Raw genomic sequence first — 16,954 nt, forward strand, 5'->3', positions numbered from 1 at the left:
TCATATATTTTAATTATAATTTATACTGAGATGATGTGGACCTGAAATCTCACAACTTTTTAGATTTGGCTGATTATAAAAATCTGTCTGAAAAATTAATATTTTTACACAAAACATTTGTTTGCTTAAAGCTGAAAATTTTATTTCTGGCAACTCTCAGCACATTTACAATCGATAAAAAACCTGCACAAAACTGAGATTTCAAGCTGCATCCACTTTTAATATTAATCATACACCTGTATTATAGTTACACTTAAACACCAATGCCATGGTTTTGTATCTTTCATTCCTTTTTCTTTCTAACTATCAATATTTTATCATATTCCAATTTTCTTTAAAAAATATTTTATTTACACTTCTTTGACTGAACATCAGATGTAATCAGGATATATTGATTAGAAATCATGCAGTTTACCAGGAAGAGAGATATGTTATCTACATTCATATACATTATAATAATATGAGAATGAACTGTACAGTGTTCAAACATTCTTTTATACACTCATTTTTATCTATATCTATTTAAATTTCTCACTGTGTTCATTTTGTACTAAGTTTTAGACAACTTCAATTTTCATATCTTATGGTTATAGATTATTAAAGTTTAAAGGGAACCCTTATCTACCTTATGTTAACCCTTGAAAGATTCAAACAATAACTCGTAGGTAATAATTTATCCTGTAAACAAATTCAGTAATATTAAAATCTTTTTCAAGTTCATCAGTCATTCCCTACAGTGAAAACAGCTGCTAACACATTAGTAGCTCTTAGTTTCTCAACTGGAATTACCGTTTACATCACACATTCACTGTATTATGTTATCTTACAATAGTATTATTGATTTAGCCAATAATATTAGCTGCCAATTTGGCTTGATTAATTTCATCAAGCTAACATTCAATAATGGATTATTCAAACATAACTTATTTCATCCACGTTCAATGTATGCTCAAATGTAATACCACATGCTGTTTACATATGAATATATATTTATATGTAAGCTAGTAATAAATTAAATATAATCTTTCCTTTGTTCAATTCAATTCCCAGCCTATTACTTACAGGAGCTTTATTCCTTTCTATTATGTTGTTAAATTCTTTGCCATGGCTAAGTCTCAAACTTAATCCTCTGAATATCCTCTGAACAAAACATTTGATTTTATACAAAATTCCAAAGCTATGAAATATTACATCTGATACAATATGAATAAGCTTTAGCTTTAGTGCCTAATGAAAACTGTCCTATCATTTATGCAATTACATACAGTATATTTCTTCTGACTGCAATGTCATAAAAACAATGAAAATGTTAAACATTCTTCACCTTTGAGTAATAGGAGATAACAATAAGAAATCTAGTTGCCAGATTCTTTACTTGTAGGACTGAAACAACAATGCTCATAAATTTTTAATTAAGATTTTTTTTTTTTTTAAATAGCAAATAGGATAGTAATTGTATAACTGCAGGATACAAGTTGCAATCATCATTACATCTAAATTTCTTTCCAGTAACCTTGAGTTTACTGCTTGAATTAGTTACAACTCTAAAGAAGATAATTTTTTTATTTATTATACTTTTCTATAACTTTCATCAATTAGTATAAAAGTAGTCATTCACATTCCCTCACCTTAACTACAATGTTACAAGGTTGTCTTAACTATTTAGTCTTCTTCTAAGTCTTAGCTTACATGTTTCCTTAATCCTCTTTCTAGATATTGTAAATTTATATGTCAGGTTCACAGCACTATCAGCAACTGGACCAGAAAGACATATCCTAGAATTATTCACAGTACAATCACTATTGTGAAATAATTGTAATATTTCATACTAAAATGATCAAGATGTTTTGCTCTGAGTTACTGAAAAAAGGAAACAGCATTCTTAATAACTCAATTAATGCAATATACATCCACTTCAGAACTTTTAATCAAATAATCATTCTTTGCAAAATAAATCTCTTTCTAAGTAAATTAATCTTTTTTTGTGTAACAACCTGTTATAATAATCAGACCTTGGCAAGGAAATGAATCCAGGATGTTATGTTCACTGAGGCATAACTAGAATTAAAATTTATAAAAGAACAGGATGATATTAAAAACTAGAAGTTAAATTTGAATACATTAATTTACAATAATTCAGAGAAATATATACCTAGTCTTTTCATAGCATAAACTATTGTTGAACCACTACCAATTCCAATAATTGAATTATTCTGTAACAAAAAAATGGCAAGCTTTAGCTGTATAATACTTAACCAAGTAAATGTATATATACATTTATAGATGACCAAGATGTATTACCTGAAAGTAATATCTTTGGATTGGTTACTGAATATTTTTATAAAATAAAATATGCAATTGAATGCTAATATTTAGCCTGCTCATTAACTCATGTAACGAGACTAAATATTAATAAGAAAAAGATATCCAGATACACACACACTTTTACTGTAAAACAATTATTCTTTCTTTCAATAAATATTCATAAAATAAGAAAATTTACATATTACTACATTAGTCTCCAATTCTGAGAAATATCTGTTTAAAATAGAGTAATTGGAATTATAATAAAATTAAAAAAAAAGTTATAATACAGTTTCCTATATACATTTTTTATATTTTAACAAAAAAATGTCAATATTGGTTCTTTGGAAGACAAATTACAAAAGTTTTGAAAACAGATTATCACAAGATGTTGAGTAAGATAGTAAATTGGATCCTCCAGAGGATCAAAATAATAAACAAGTGTGATGTGTGTATTCAACTACTAACATTACAAACTCATAGAACTTTTACTCATAAAAAGAAACAGGAATATATTAGTAAATTTCCTTACCATGCTACTGAGTGCTAGGAGGTGGAAATTTGTCAATGAAGTGTATGATGCTTTACAATATATATTCATTGGAATGTTTAACATGAAACATAACTTGGCTAAATATAATTCAATATGGTACTGCAGGATATAAAGAGGGAACAATAGGCTAATTGTGTACTGCCCAAGTAATTTGAGTATTATCTTCTCATAAACAACCTACAAATGTAAACAGTTTTCTTGGGGTGTCAAGATAATAGTCATAATCCCATAGGCAACTTTTCTCAACTTGCTCATACTGTAAAATAAAACAGAATTTACTAATGATTCACAGTTTTGACATACTAAAGCACCTTTTTTGGCAGTAATAACAAAACAGCAAAATAGAAGAGCCGATTAACAAATATCCAGAAAGATAGAAGTAATAAACATGATACTTGGATAAAATATCTATTATTTTTATCCCCCCACTGTGTCTGGAAAAATGTCTTTACCGTCTCTAATTTATCAAGACATCTGTTCATTAGTGTAATCAAATTTAGAAATTGTCCAATTTTTCATAAATGTTGAAATTAAAAGATGAAAAATACTAATTTACAAAAAACACAAGGGGGGGGGGGATTGAGATAATAGACATATCTAAAATTCCAATAAATAAATCCAGATTTAATAAACTGGTTGCTGTATGTGACTGAATTTACAAAATACCTTTTGATGAATTTTATTACACGTTTTTGTCATTTATTATTAATGGGTCAGGCATTATCTACACCACTTAAAATACATAATAACAAAACATAATTAACTGCATTTCTTATAAAAAGAAAATAATAATTAACATGCTAGTAAAAATACAAAAATACGGTATAGTCAGTAATTTAAGTAAATTTACTAATTTATCATTAAAAAAATAAACAGCAGTGTATGTATTTTATAAAGCAAGTTTTCATGGCTTCTAATTATACTTCATTAAGACTGGATAACAATGCTTATCAGCAAACAATGCAATGCATTATCAGCAAATTATCAGGTCTGATATAAGTTATTTACAATTTGACGTCCTAACCTTTACAAAAGGAAACACTTTATAGAAAAATTTTTCTATAAAGTGTTTTTTGTTTTTCACTTTAAGAAAAACAAAAATTTTTTTTAAATAAGAAAAAAGAATTACCTTTATACTATCATTAACTGCACCTACAGCAGCCATTCTTTTAGCTTTCTCAAGTAACTGAATGGTAGACAATTTTTTATTTGAATTTGAAACTGTAAAATTAAAACTAAAACTCCACACTGACGTTAAGGCACATATTGTAATTAAAGATAACAAGGATGCTTTTAATAAGTTTTTACTGTAATTCATTGTAACAAACTAAATTACTGCAATGGTAAAAATCAATAATGATAGAACAAAAAAAGGTTACTAATGAAATGTAAAGCAATATTTGCACAATATTATTGTACTCTTATCAGATAATTTATTATATCTTGTATAAATAATGTAATACTGCAATATAATTTTACCAAGGCAATCAATTTAGAAGTTAATACAATTTTTGATAAAATCAAAACTTATTAATCCATATATAATGGATTAATTAATAAGAAAGGTATTATGAATATATCTTATTATATTACACAAATTGACACTACTTAACTATAAAAATTGTTAATTGTCAGATTTTTGTTAAAATTATCTTAAGTAATATCGTAATGGGTCATTTTTTTAAATATTCCAAATAATGAACAATGCAGATAAAAAATAATTTCTGCTTATATATGTAAAATAACTAAGTTCTTTTCTTTAAAAAATGTGAAGAAAATCCAATTCAATAGTTATTAAATTTTCTATAGACATAAGAGAGACAGAGGACATTAGTGATACTTTAATAAAAAAAAGTATATAAGAAAATATTCTACCTGACATCATCTCAATATAATAGGAAAAAGGCATAAGTACTATGAACCAAGTAAAATAATAATTTAGTTTAAAGGAGCTGCATCTTCATGCTTGGTAAAACTAAATATAATACTTATGTTAAGAATTTTAAATCTCTTTTTTATTCATTATAATTCTTTTTGTAAAATAAAATATAATCTTTCTTATGCATATTATAAATATGACAAAATAACATTAAATAATAAAAATGACTACACATAATATTGGCATTTGTTAACAGATAACAACCATGACAGTCAAACCCATTAAAAGATTGAGGAAAAATAATAGAAAAAATAAATAATTAACAAATTAATATAAACAAAGATTTTTGTTAATACATGAAACTTTTTTTATGATTATTTCATCACAGAAATTCAAACCTTGTGTTTGCGTAGCATTACACAGAAATTTTACGGTGTGAATGTACACATACTTCTTGACTAGGATTTGAACCTAGTATACTCCAGATGAAAGGCAGGGATGCTATCATCTACCACTTGGCTGAAATTTCCAAATTACTATTGCTTAATGAATAAAAAAATACATAAACGAATAAAATCTAAAACTACTACCGATATAATGAAATGTAATTGTGTTTTGTTTTTTTTTTTTAATAAAAGAAGTTAAATAAAAATTACTTGCTTTGAAAATGCATACCATGTAACAGTATGTTTTCCTTGGACAATTATGTAGCAAGTAATCTTGTTGTGGTCCTTTGTATGTATTGTTAATATGACAGGTAAAAACTGATCTATTTTTGTGTCTAGTTCTTGAACATCCCAACACAAAAAAAATCTGTAGGCGAATGTATAGTCATATTAACAATTTACAATGTGCAAATTTTGCACATTGTAAAAAATGTCAACATACTTAACATTATGAAAATAAAAAGGTTTTTAAGTGCCACTTCAAGATGGGCAACACTAAAAGTGCTACTTTAAAAACAATTGATAAACCAGTAGCATAGCAGCTCCAGAGATAGATATCTCTGGAGCTCTATAAACATAATTTTATGTACTTAAACGGCCAATTATTTTTTAAAAGGAATAAATAGAATTTAAATAAGTTCTCTGTCACAATATTATAGAATTCATTGTGATAATCAAGTGTAACTTCATTCAACAGCCGGCTTCCGTGGCGCGAATGGTAGCGTCTCGGCCTTTCATCCGGAGGTCCCGGGTTCGAATCCCGGTCAGGCACGGCATTTTCACACGCTACAAAAACTGTCATTCGTCTCATTCTCTGAAGGAATTACCTAACAGTGGTCCCGAAGGTTAAAAAAAAACTTCATTTAACAAAAGGTTCAGAATAAATCTACGAGCAAAACTGTTAATACACAAATAAGTGACTTAACCTCACCTCCACGTATTCATCTACTGCACGGACTGCAGCAAGCTTTTTAGCATCATCAAGAGACCCCATAACAAATATATTTGTATGTTTCAACTTAACACTAAAACTAAATATAGTTCGTGAAAACAAGCCAGCACAAAACATTCACACAACCGAATCAACCTTTAAAACAATTGACTTTGCTCATAGCACAAACCGGCACCCATTACCAACCAATTAACACTAAAAAATCAGATAGGTGTATAACATTCATTAGCGTAATGTTAAAATTAATTATTTTATCATTTGTTCACTATAAATCGGGAATAAACGTTAATACTTAGTGAGCATATATTTATTTAGATATATTATAATGTTTCAGCATATTCGAAATATTTATTGGGACTGAATCAGTGCAGAAATTAAAGTTTTTTTATGTTGACAGTTGTGCAGATACGTTTAAGGGTTAGTGTTGTGAGTGGTGAATGGATGTTTCAAAGTAAATAATTTTTCTCCTTATTTGAAAGGTAAGTTAAGATAAAATTTTATGTTAGTCTCAATGTTGTATTGTTCTTATTATATAAATCAGGAAATATTGTAAATAACTTGTTTACTTGTATTGGATTATGATGTGCGAACTTCCTATTAACGTTTGATGAAGAACGTATATGAAGTTAGCATTAGTGATAGATGCTACGACAGTAACAAAAATAAGGTGTTCTGTTAAAATTTCAGTATGGTAATGAACATTCAGTAAATGTAATTTTCTATAGTTGAGCATTTACATTATTATTTAGTAAAAAGTTTTCTTTTCGTATATGCAAGTTGTTTACCTCTGGTACCTGATAAGATATTATACACTTTTTGTTATAAACATTAAGATTTTTTAGCGGTTTTATGGATATCAAGTTAACTCTCTCTATGTAATTACTAAAATACTTGATGAGTGTATATGCATTGAATAGTGATACCTACAGTTAAATATTTAGTTTTATTGTATTTTTACACCATTTTTTTTTTTTTTCATAAACAGGCTACAGATAATTCACAAATATTTTAATGTTACTGTATCAACTTTAACGTCCGCCTTTTTTATAAGGTACACTCATAATTTGATCAGTCTTTGATCTGTTGAATTAGAATGTAAATATTCTTTAATAATAAAGATAAAATGCGTTATAATAACACATTCTAGAGACTGATATAAATCCAGAATCCATTGATTCTGAAATGAGTCACAATAATTTCTGATGAATGACATGCCTATAAGGGTATTCAAAATTTGTACCGATAATACATTCATCAGATGCTCAATTGCAAATTGAGCATGACCAAATAGTAGCTCATATACAATCAATTAAAAGCTCGTGGAGGTTGGCCAAGCAACAAACAAAATGGAGTATTGTAGCACTAGTGAAGGATTGTTGGACTCTCATGCGACACCAAAGATCACAGTTTGTTTGAATACATTCTGAGAAACATAAAGCTACTGCCATTCACCATAAAAGTGTGTAGAAAAATTATTAATTTCTCTTTCTTGACGTATAGCAAAAAAAAATCTGCCATTGTTATGTGTTTAAGTATTTTATAAACTGTCAGTTTTAAAAAACATGATCTACAGGTTACCCTGCATATGTAGATCATTTGTAGACCAAATAGAAGACACCTAACCCTATAAATATCTCACACACTCAGGAATTGATATAACAGTATAGTTATTAACATTCCAACACAAAATGAATAAAAGAAAGATTAAAGAAAGTAGTTCACAAAAAGAAGAAAAAAACAATATGGTCTTCTGAACAATAAATCAGTCATTACACATACAATGAAATGACCAAATAAGCATAATGCCCTAGAACATATAATTGAACCACTCTGACTGCACAGTGTTCTGTATTGTTTAAATGAGACCCAGGTTTAAACTAAGAAAAATACAAATTCTTGTAAGTACTTTGTAACAACATATAATGAAAATTTGCTAAATAACTTGTAGATATGAATAGCAAATCTACTGCCATCCTTGGTATTCTGCACGCACAAAATAGTATTTCATGTTAATACTTGAAAATAATGAATTATATACTAAATGAACAGACACATTTCAAATATGTTTGTTTTAAAACCCTATTGTAAATGTGTTTATTTAACAAAAAAAACCACCAGCAATATTATTAACTGACACCAGATTAACAGGACAAGGTACTAAAGATGGTTTCAAGAAAAACTAAAACATTTTGAGTTGTTATTAAAAATATTGTATTTAAAAAATTTGCTTTTGTTTGCTTCAGAAAATTATATTTTTCTATTTAATATGAAGTTTTGTGATTTTAATTTTAATTTTCTGTAAGTCTATTTTACAGATTGAAAGTATAAAATAAAAACTCAGTTAAACTATGAAAAATTTCTGTAATTTTTTTCAGTTATTTTTCTGTACAAGTTATATTAGCATGTATTCTTTCTTTAAGGTCATTATGAGAATGTAAAAGTACATTCTCTGAGGTCATCTTTGTATTATTTTTAATATTATTAACCCCTTAATGATTTTTTGTCAACACAGTTGATGAGCTTAAGTCATCCATTGGTACTACAGTAAAGTTCATTCTGAACTAGAACTCTGATTCTTTGGTTTTACATCATTCATTAGCAAATATTTACAATAAAGAAATTATATAGACCATGTCAGGATGGCATATTGATTGCGATAGTTTTTATCTTGTCCAAATTTTTTCAGTTTTCTTTTTTTATGGGACATCCAGGAATAAAGGTGCAGCTACAAGATTTTAATGATTCTTAAAGACTTATTACACTTTTTTATTGGAGATTATATAGTGGAGAAAATTGTTTACTACACCAGTTTGTATGCTGAACAAAAAGCTTCTCATTTTTACAAACTCCATAAAAATGAAAAGCTTTTGTCAATTAATTGAACCTATTAACGGTTATGAAATTCATATTATAATTGCATTATTATTATTTTTAATACAAATTATTGCATTTATATTGAATTGCGTTAAGTAGAACGGACTCCCCATTGTAATTGTGTTATCTTCCACAGTACTGTGTGATACTGGTTGCAGGATGATGCTGATTGAACTCATTACTAACTTCATAATGTGAAAAACCTTCATGATCATACCACAGGATGATTTCCACACATTCCTCCTGTGACTGCATCATTACCTGCAACCAGACAAAATGAAACAGAGATATTAGAATTTCACCTATTGTGCAGGACTTTTCAGACATTCTGTAGTTTGTTGTTTTTTAAGCTTATTAATACAGTTATAAATTTATTCACATAATTTTTTTTTAGAAATGAAGAATGCCCGTAAAATTTCACTGCTAGAATTCTCATTTAGATCATATTTTTTTCCTTTTGCAAAATGTTCTTTTAATAATTAAGTAAATCATTTGTCACCACATGCCTGACTCATATAATAATAATAATAATAATAATAGAGTAATAATCTCTCCCCCCTCTCTCAATCTCTCTCTCTCTCTCTCTCTCTCTCTGTGTGTGTCTGTCTGTCTTTATCCGCTCACAATACTTGTGATAACCTATGAATTTACATAAAGTTTAACACTAGTAATTTTTATCAGTTGTCAATGGGTTATTTTTTGCATTAATTTAATTTTAAGAATTTAAATAAAATATAACATTTATCGTAGAAGTCTATGTTGCTTATATTTTAGGAACAGTATGGAAACACAATGTTTGCCTGCATCTGCAGAGTCAAAATCTCTTGGGATGACAACAAGTTTGCTCCCTGTTACAGACATGAGCCTCCAGATTGAGGTAATATAATCAGTATTTTATTATTGTAGATTTTGAACATTTATTTTTTCTTGTATACAAATTTTGTAAACACTTTCCAGTTTTGTATTACAACTTAAGATATAGTAAATTTGTTTTTGCTGATGCATAGAGATATATTATGTCATGTTAGGTTAGAAACAGAAATTACTCAACACAATTTAAAAAAAATCTTAATCCCATTTTTCTTATTGAATTATAAAATAAAACTATAATACACTGACATAAATCTGTATATATGACAATGAAAATCAAACCTACTATTTGGTTTAAATATAAAGTTTGGCCTCCAACGTATCAACATTTCTTTTTTCTGTTATACAGTAGTATAAAAATAAAAAATAAAAGTTATGAGCTCGTAAACTAGCCAGTACTTAATGTGCCATCCCCTGCAAAAAAATCATGCAGCATGGGCAGAGAAGATTAATAATGTGTATTGTAATACTGAAATATATGTAAAAATTATTTTACATTTTGGTAAATGTTATACATTATTAAATTTCACTTGTTCACGTACGTGCCTGGTTAGGTAGACTAAAAATGATGTTATAAAAAAAATAAAAAAACTGCCTGTAATCATTGGTTCAAATATTTTAGCAAATTCATTTGACAGTAGCTGGTAAAAATATTATGCAATCTTATAAGATTCAAAAACATAGTTTCATTTTAAAAAAGTACTTTTCAAAAGTAAACATGTGATACAAGAAAAAACCATAAGGCTGTTCTCTTATGAAAACACCAATCGATATTGTTGTGACATTTCACTCAAAAAGAAAATTTCTTACTTATTGCTGGTTAATTGAGCATTTGCTTCTGAATAGTTTTAGTATTCTCTAGAACTATCAAAATATATCTTAATATTATTTGATATGATTTGTCAGTTCTTTTAATAATGTCCATCCAAGGTTTAACTTGATAATTATGTTTTGTCTATATTTTCATTAAAATGTAATATTTTTATTAAACTGTTTCGAATGATTAGTTCATAGAATAGACGTCACTGATCACTGTATAGATAAGGATTTTTTGCTGAATGTTTTTCTTGTTCAGAATATTATAAGCTAACAGATTTGTAGATAATTGAAATTATTTTTATAGTAACTTTCAAATGCAGACAGTGTTAGTACTTTTTATTATAATATTGCAGTCAGAATACTGTCCCTTCAGCACCCATTCATTATCTTTAGCCTCAACTTATCAATATTGAAACAGTTGTAGTGATTAAGATATTGTCCAAACTCATGGGCAATTTCTATTGGATTTCTCAACTCAACTGATCTCATGATTCATTCTATCAGTCTATACCATTGATTCTCAAACTTTTTCACGCTCACATTGAGAATCAAACATTTTCTAGTGGCCCTAAAATTTTTAAACTTGCCATCTATTAAAAATAATAATTGCAATTGCTGTTTTTAAGATATACTCTTAAAAACAGCAATTGCAATTATTGTTTTTAAATGTGGCATATCCTATTTCTGAGTTAAAACTTTCATTTTAAATGAGAGAAATTAAAACGCATATTTAATCATATTTGGAAGTATTTTTATTAAAATTGTTTTAAAAAAAATGACAATTGTATCTATATAGTTATATAACAACAATAGTGATAGCATATTCAGTATAACAATACAATAATTAAAACAAAGCTTTCAATTGAAAAATTCCACTTAAATTAATGTGAAGGATGAATCTGACGTCTTTAACAAGTTTGTTAATATCAGCCTCGAATTTACTTAAAAACAACCACAAGTTGCCATGTAACATGCAGTCAGTTTCTCTTTTTGGTTAGCAAAGTTGCTATAGCACTAAATCCATGTTTAGACAAATACAACGATGGGAATGCTACCAGAAATCGTTCAACAATCGACCATAATCCAGGGTAGGGTACAGTTGCGGGATTGGCTTTTGGCGGGATTGGCTTCGGTTGTTGTCAGTTCTATAAGATGTTCTTCTAACTGGAATGATCCTGCTGTGTTAACATTTGAAAAAGGATCCAACACCCACTCTGATATGCCTATATTTAAAATGTCCTAGAATCGTTCTTTGAAATCACCGTGGAGGTTCTCCAAGTGTTAGCAGTAAACAAGCAAGTTGTCATTGTTAAAGCATAATAATCCATGTTTATTTGTGTCAATACTTTGATTAAATCGGGAGATATGCAGCATTAAAAACAAAAGTGGCCTTTTCTCTTTAAAGTGGAATATTTCAGTTCAGAAAAATCTTAGAGAGACGTACAAGAAAAGAAATTAAAGCTAAACTTTTAAACAATTTTAATGCAGTTTACTGAAAAAAGTTTGTTCCCCATGTGCCCATTCAAACATGAAGAAAAACTTTCATATTTTTGAAACTTTTCTTCTCGTTGATTTTTTTTTTATTTGATGATTTTTAAAATCTGAAATATTGTCAAAAAGTAGAGTATTCAAGCTTTAATTTTTTTTTTAATCATCTTTCTAAGCCTCTTGGTTGCAAAGTTAAAATAGTTTGAAAACAATCATTTTTTATCATAAAATATAAGTGTCCTTATAATTTTTTATACTAGTGTAGTAGGTATTTAATTTTAGTTTGAAATATCAGGAAAATATAATTTTTACTTTTTTTTTAATCAGCCATCACCTTCTTAGACCACCTGAATACCCCCCCCCCCCCCCCAGTTTTCTGTGGGCCTTCTGCCTCCCTGAAGACCTCCAATGCCCAAAAGGGAGTATTAATGCCCACTTTGAGAACAAATGTCTGTACCATGGCCATAACAATGATGAGTGTGTAAATGTTGATTTAAAAATTGCATTATTTAGTGAATTACTATTAAAACTTTATGAAAGTCATGTTCCTGTTTAGACTGTTTGTGTTTATAATCTTCCTGCTCATTGATTAATAGATGAAGATTAATTAATGACTTCTTCTAATAGAGTTTGTAAGAATTTTACCAGATCTAAAACAAAACGACTTTTAATTAATTAATGAAGTTCAATGTAATAAGATCAAACAAAGCATTACAGATGCTACTATATTAGTAACAATGGTAATACATTCAGAATGTGAAAGTATATTAAGGGATTGGATTGCAGGAGAAGAGGTTGGTTTACTGCTTATTTATATTCTGTTGACTCTTTAAATAAATTTTTTCACAGGTTGGTTCTCAAAGTTTGTCACTGTATGTGGAAATTATTCTGAAATATGATAATCTTCCTAATCAAGGGAAGAGAAATTAGAAAAATAAGATTCAAGTATTGCAGGAAGACAAAGTGTCCACAGTTAAGAAGAAATATATTCTATTGATATTTAAATTTTTTTAAGGAATCAACTGTAGTTTGTGAACTAACATATTAATAAAATTATTAATAAAAATTTATGTTTGCAAGATGTTTATACTTGGTGTATTTTTTATTGTAATCTAACAATATAAGTGGTTGTAATTACATTAAAATAATGTAAATAAGTGTATAAATTAGAAGACTGTTGAATAAAGGCACATTCACTAATATTATTTTGTAGTTTTCAAAAATTCATCATGGAATTGTTTTGGGTTTTTTAACCAGCATGTAATTATCTCAATACTGAAAAGAAGTGCAATTTTAAATTTGGGTCATTGTTTTGCATACAAAGATGATGAGAATAATGAAGCAGATTTAACTGTGATCAAAAACTTAGGAGAATTTTAATTTTTGTAAAAAAGAATTTATTTTTTCTTTTATGTTGATATTGTCCTCTTCAAAGTAATTTCTAAGAGATGTGATACTATGTCAGTGTTTCTTCCAATTCTCAAAACATTTGTGGAAAGCATTTTTTTATATAGCCTAAGTTAATTTAATTATTTTTTCTTTACTTCATCTATTATTATAAATTGTTGCCCTTTTTAATGTTGTCTTAATAACTGGAAACAAGAAAAGTAAGAGAATGCCATGTCTGGAGAATTCGGAGGCTACATCAGTATGGTGTAATTTTTTACTAGTCAATCACAAATTATTAGTGAAGTGAGTTGAACTTCACATGGTTTCGTGTGTACAAAATATAAGAATTGTTTGCTATGTTTATGCTGTTTGTTCAGTCAACAAACAGTATTACTTAACAGTTTTTGATGAGAGGCAATCCAAAATTATTTCACATGAACCATAAGAGATTCCCATCTTTTTGGCAACTTCTCTCATAGTGATTTGTTACTTATTGATCACATTGTCCTTTATTTTGTTATCTGCAAACCTCTTGAAACCATTTGTTACTATCCATAAACCCTTGATGTGTAAATAACATCTTCATCAAAAACCTTTTCTAACATCTCTACCACTTCACATTATTTAATTTTTAATTCAAATTCTTTATTCTGTAATTTTCAAACAAAATAAATTTCCACTTGTAATTGGCTGCCAAATTTGAACTACATGTCTGATATGGCTAAAATATTGATATACTTTATAAACGGAGCTGTCATTGAGTGGAAAAAAGACTAACGTAGTCAAAAAACACAGTCCACGGAATAAAAAAATTCTCATTAAATTTTGATCACACCTCAGTTTGTTTCATTCTGTTCAATTTGGAGGTGTTATTTTAATTTTTTTATGGTGGACCTCTGTTATCCTCTTGGAGATTGATTAATATTGGTCGCATGATACCAAAACAAAAAAGTAATTCAATTATGAAGAAATTAATTAGGAATGTACTTCAGTTATAAGGTAGGTTTTAATTGACTAAAGGTGTATAGCTGAAACTGTAAGATAACAACTTGAATTAACCTTCATTGGAGTTTGGTTGATAGTTTTTAGTTGAGTTGAATACTTCCTCATAATTTTCAGGACTGGAAATTGTTTGTTTAGTAACACTATACCTATTGTCAAGACAGCTCTTAATCCCTAGAAGAAGAGCAGCTTATTGCAGCAATATTTAATCTGCCTAACACAGAATTCATTAACCAGTAATGTACTGCTGAATAAAATCACCTAGATCTCATGAGGGAGTGTACGTGAAATGGATGCCTGTTGCCTGGAAGGAATCTTAAAGTTTCCTTTCTTTTACATAATCCTGTCTCTCTTCTTCCTCAATATTTTTTTCTGCAGGAGTAGGTCTGACTCTATTATATCTTCCAAGCATAAGATGATAGAGCCAATTATCTGGTTGATATGTGAGGAGCTGCCTGTAAGTCAGCTCAGGGTCTACATTTCCTGTTCAGGAGCTGTGCCTCTCTTCAAAGATATGAATTGTTCAATACTAGTGAGAATAAATACAAATTTTTCCCTTGCATAAATTAAAAAATAAGAAAGGCTAACCAAATATATCAGATAAGTTGGACATGAGAAATTTTGTTATATGAGCTGCTCTATAGTTAAGATATATCTCATAGTATGTATTGAACAATAATAAATAGCTTTGGGATCCTTTCCAAAAAAATAATAAATAAGTATTAATTATTTATAAAAGTTTATTACTTATAAAAAAACTGTGTTTACAAAATAATCAGGCACTTCCTTAAATATTGTATTTTTTGTGGTACTTATTGTTTTATTATTTATTTATTCATTGTGGTACTTATTGTTTTAATCTTTATTCCATAAAGATTATTGCATGTTTTCTTTGCTAGCCAGTGTGTACGCAATCGTAATATTATTTATTGGAGGATTGCATTTATGATATATATGCATGTATTTCTATCTTTGTGCTCCTCCTTCTGCACACTTCTGAGGTTTTTTATGTTGTTGAGAATGGTAGGTGGTGAAGACATTGATTTTTAAATTGGTGGAAATCAAGACTCCTTAACCATTTAGAGATGATGCTGTAGGTGTTTATGACATATGATGCTTAAATATGAGTGCTCTAAATAATTTAAAAATAATTATACATCAGTTAATATAAATATCTTTTGAACTGCCCTTCAACCTCAACTTGATATAGTAAATTTCGCTGAAAAGGCAGCTCTTAAAATATAAGTATGATTCACAATATTTTTACCATTAATGAATTATCCTATGGGGTTTTTAGCACATTTTATCATAGAATAATAATGCTAAATTATTAATTATAATTATTATTTTAATTATTTGATGCTAAATTTGTGAGTGGATTGTCCAGTGAACAGAAACAGTAGTGTGTTGAGCTTTGCGTGGAACTAATGAAAGTATTTGGTCCAATATACCCAAACTTTATACTGTGTGACCAGTTATGAAAACTATCTGTGGATATAAATTTAAAACACAACAATCTCTGTAAAGTGGAAGAGCCTTACTTCACCGTGTCAAAAAAAAGGCTTAGCAGTTAATGCCTATTATGTGTTTTATATTGGTGGTATTATCTAAGAGAATTTTTTTTATTAAACTTGAACAGTTAGTGACAAATTTTTTAAGTGATTGTGAAGTAGTTTCCAAATGGTGCAACAACAACTTTGCAATAACACCCTCCACTTACAATTTACAATACAATATTTAACCTTAGTTTACGGTTTGTCACAAATGGATGACACTTTAGCTGCACTATTTTAAAGGAGGCAGTTTCCTCCCTCCTCCTTTTCACCTGATTCCAACTATCAGAAACCTTTCCTGTTCCCAAAGATGAAGTACTCCAGTTGAGCAGATAAAGATTTGATTTATGGAGATTCAGCAAACGTTGCAGAAAGTTTTATTGAAAAAATACTTACACCATGTATCTAGAAAGGAGAGGTGATGGTGTCGGGTTTCAGGCATCAGCATCAGTGTACATACATTGAAGTCAGTAGTGATGAACAAAATACTAGGGTTTTTTAATCAATCATTAAGATTGCAAATTTGTGAAACATGATTATTAGTTAAACTTAGATTTAAATTTGAGACCAAATCATTTCTTCTTACATTGTGTCTTGTGGTCGTTTTTTTATTGCTTTACATCAATATAATATATAAGTAATTAATATCATGACATTTCATGTGTTTCCTTACTTTCGTGATTAGTGAATTATAAGAATTTGTTGACATACGAGGTGTGACAATAAAGTAATGATACTGATTTTTCTTTGCAAGCTGTGGCAACCCTGCAGCTTGCGTAGGCACACCATCTTTGACCTTGGTCTATAAGCTACTTCTAGTCCAAG

General features: G+C 28.5%; 2 protein-coding genes across 3 annotated transcripts in view; one reads left to right on the forward strand and one right to left on the reverse strand.

The window, feature by feature from the left end:
• Positions 1–6,329, reverse strand: part of Rpi (Ribose-5-phosphate isomerase) — a 19,279-nt gene extending 12,950 nt beyond the window's left edge. The window contains exons 1-2 of one of the 2 annotated variants that reach the window (XM_075365948.1): positions 6,114–6,329; positions 2,153–2,213 (exon numbers count right to left, since the gene is read on the reverse strand). In XM_075365948.1, coding sequence (XP_075222063.1) covers positions 2,153–2,213; positions 6,114–6,251 — 199 coding nt within the window. In that variant the 5' untranslated portion in view covers positions 6,252–6,329. Of the gene's footprint in view, positions 1–2,152; positions 2,214–3,986; positions 4,188–6,113 lie in introns of those variants that run through there. The other variant, XM_075365947.1, reaches the window with a different exon arrangement.
• LOC142324872 (transmembrane protein 169) overlaps positions 6,322–16,954 on the forward strand; it is a 27,768-nt gene continuing 17,135 nt past the window's right edge. The window contains exons 1-2 of the mRNA XM_075365946.1: positions 6,322–6,613; positions 9,783–9,885. Of these exons, the coding sequence (XP_075222061.1) occupies positions 9,790–9,885 (96 nt within the window). The 5' untranslated portion in view covers positions 6,322–6,613; positions 9,783–9,789. The remainder of the gene's footprint in view (positions 6,614–9,782; positions 9,886–16,954) is intronic.

The sequence above is a fragment of the Lycorma delicatula genome, chromosome 5, assembly GCF_047948215.1.
Source record: "Lycorma delicatula isolate Av1 chromosome 5, ASM4794821v1, whole genome shotgun sequence".
Lineage (NCBI taxonomy): Eukaryota > Metazoa > Arthropoda > Insecta > Hemiptera > Fulgoridae > Lycorma > Lycorma delicatula.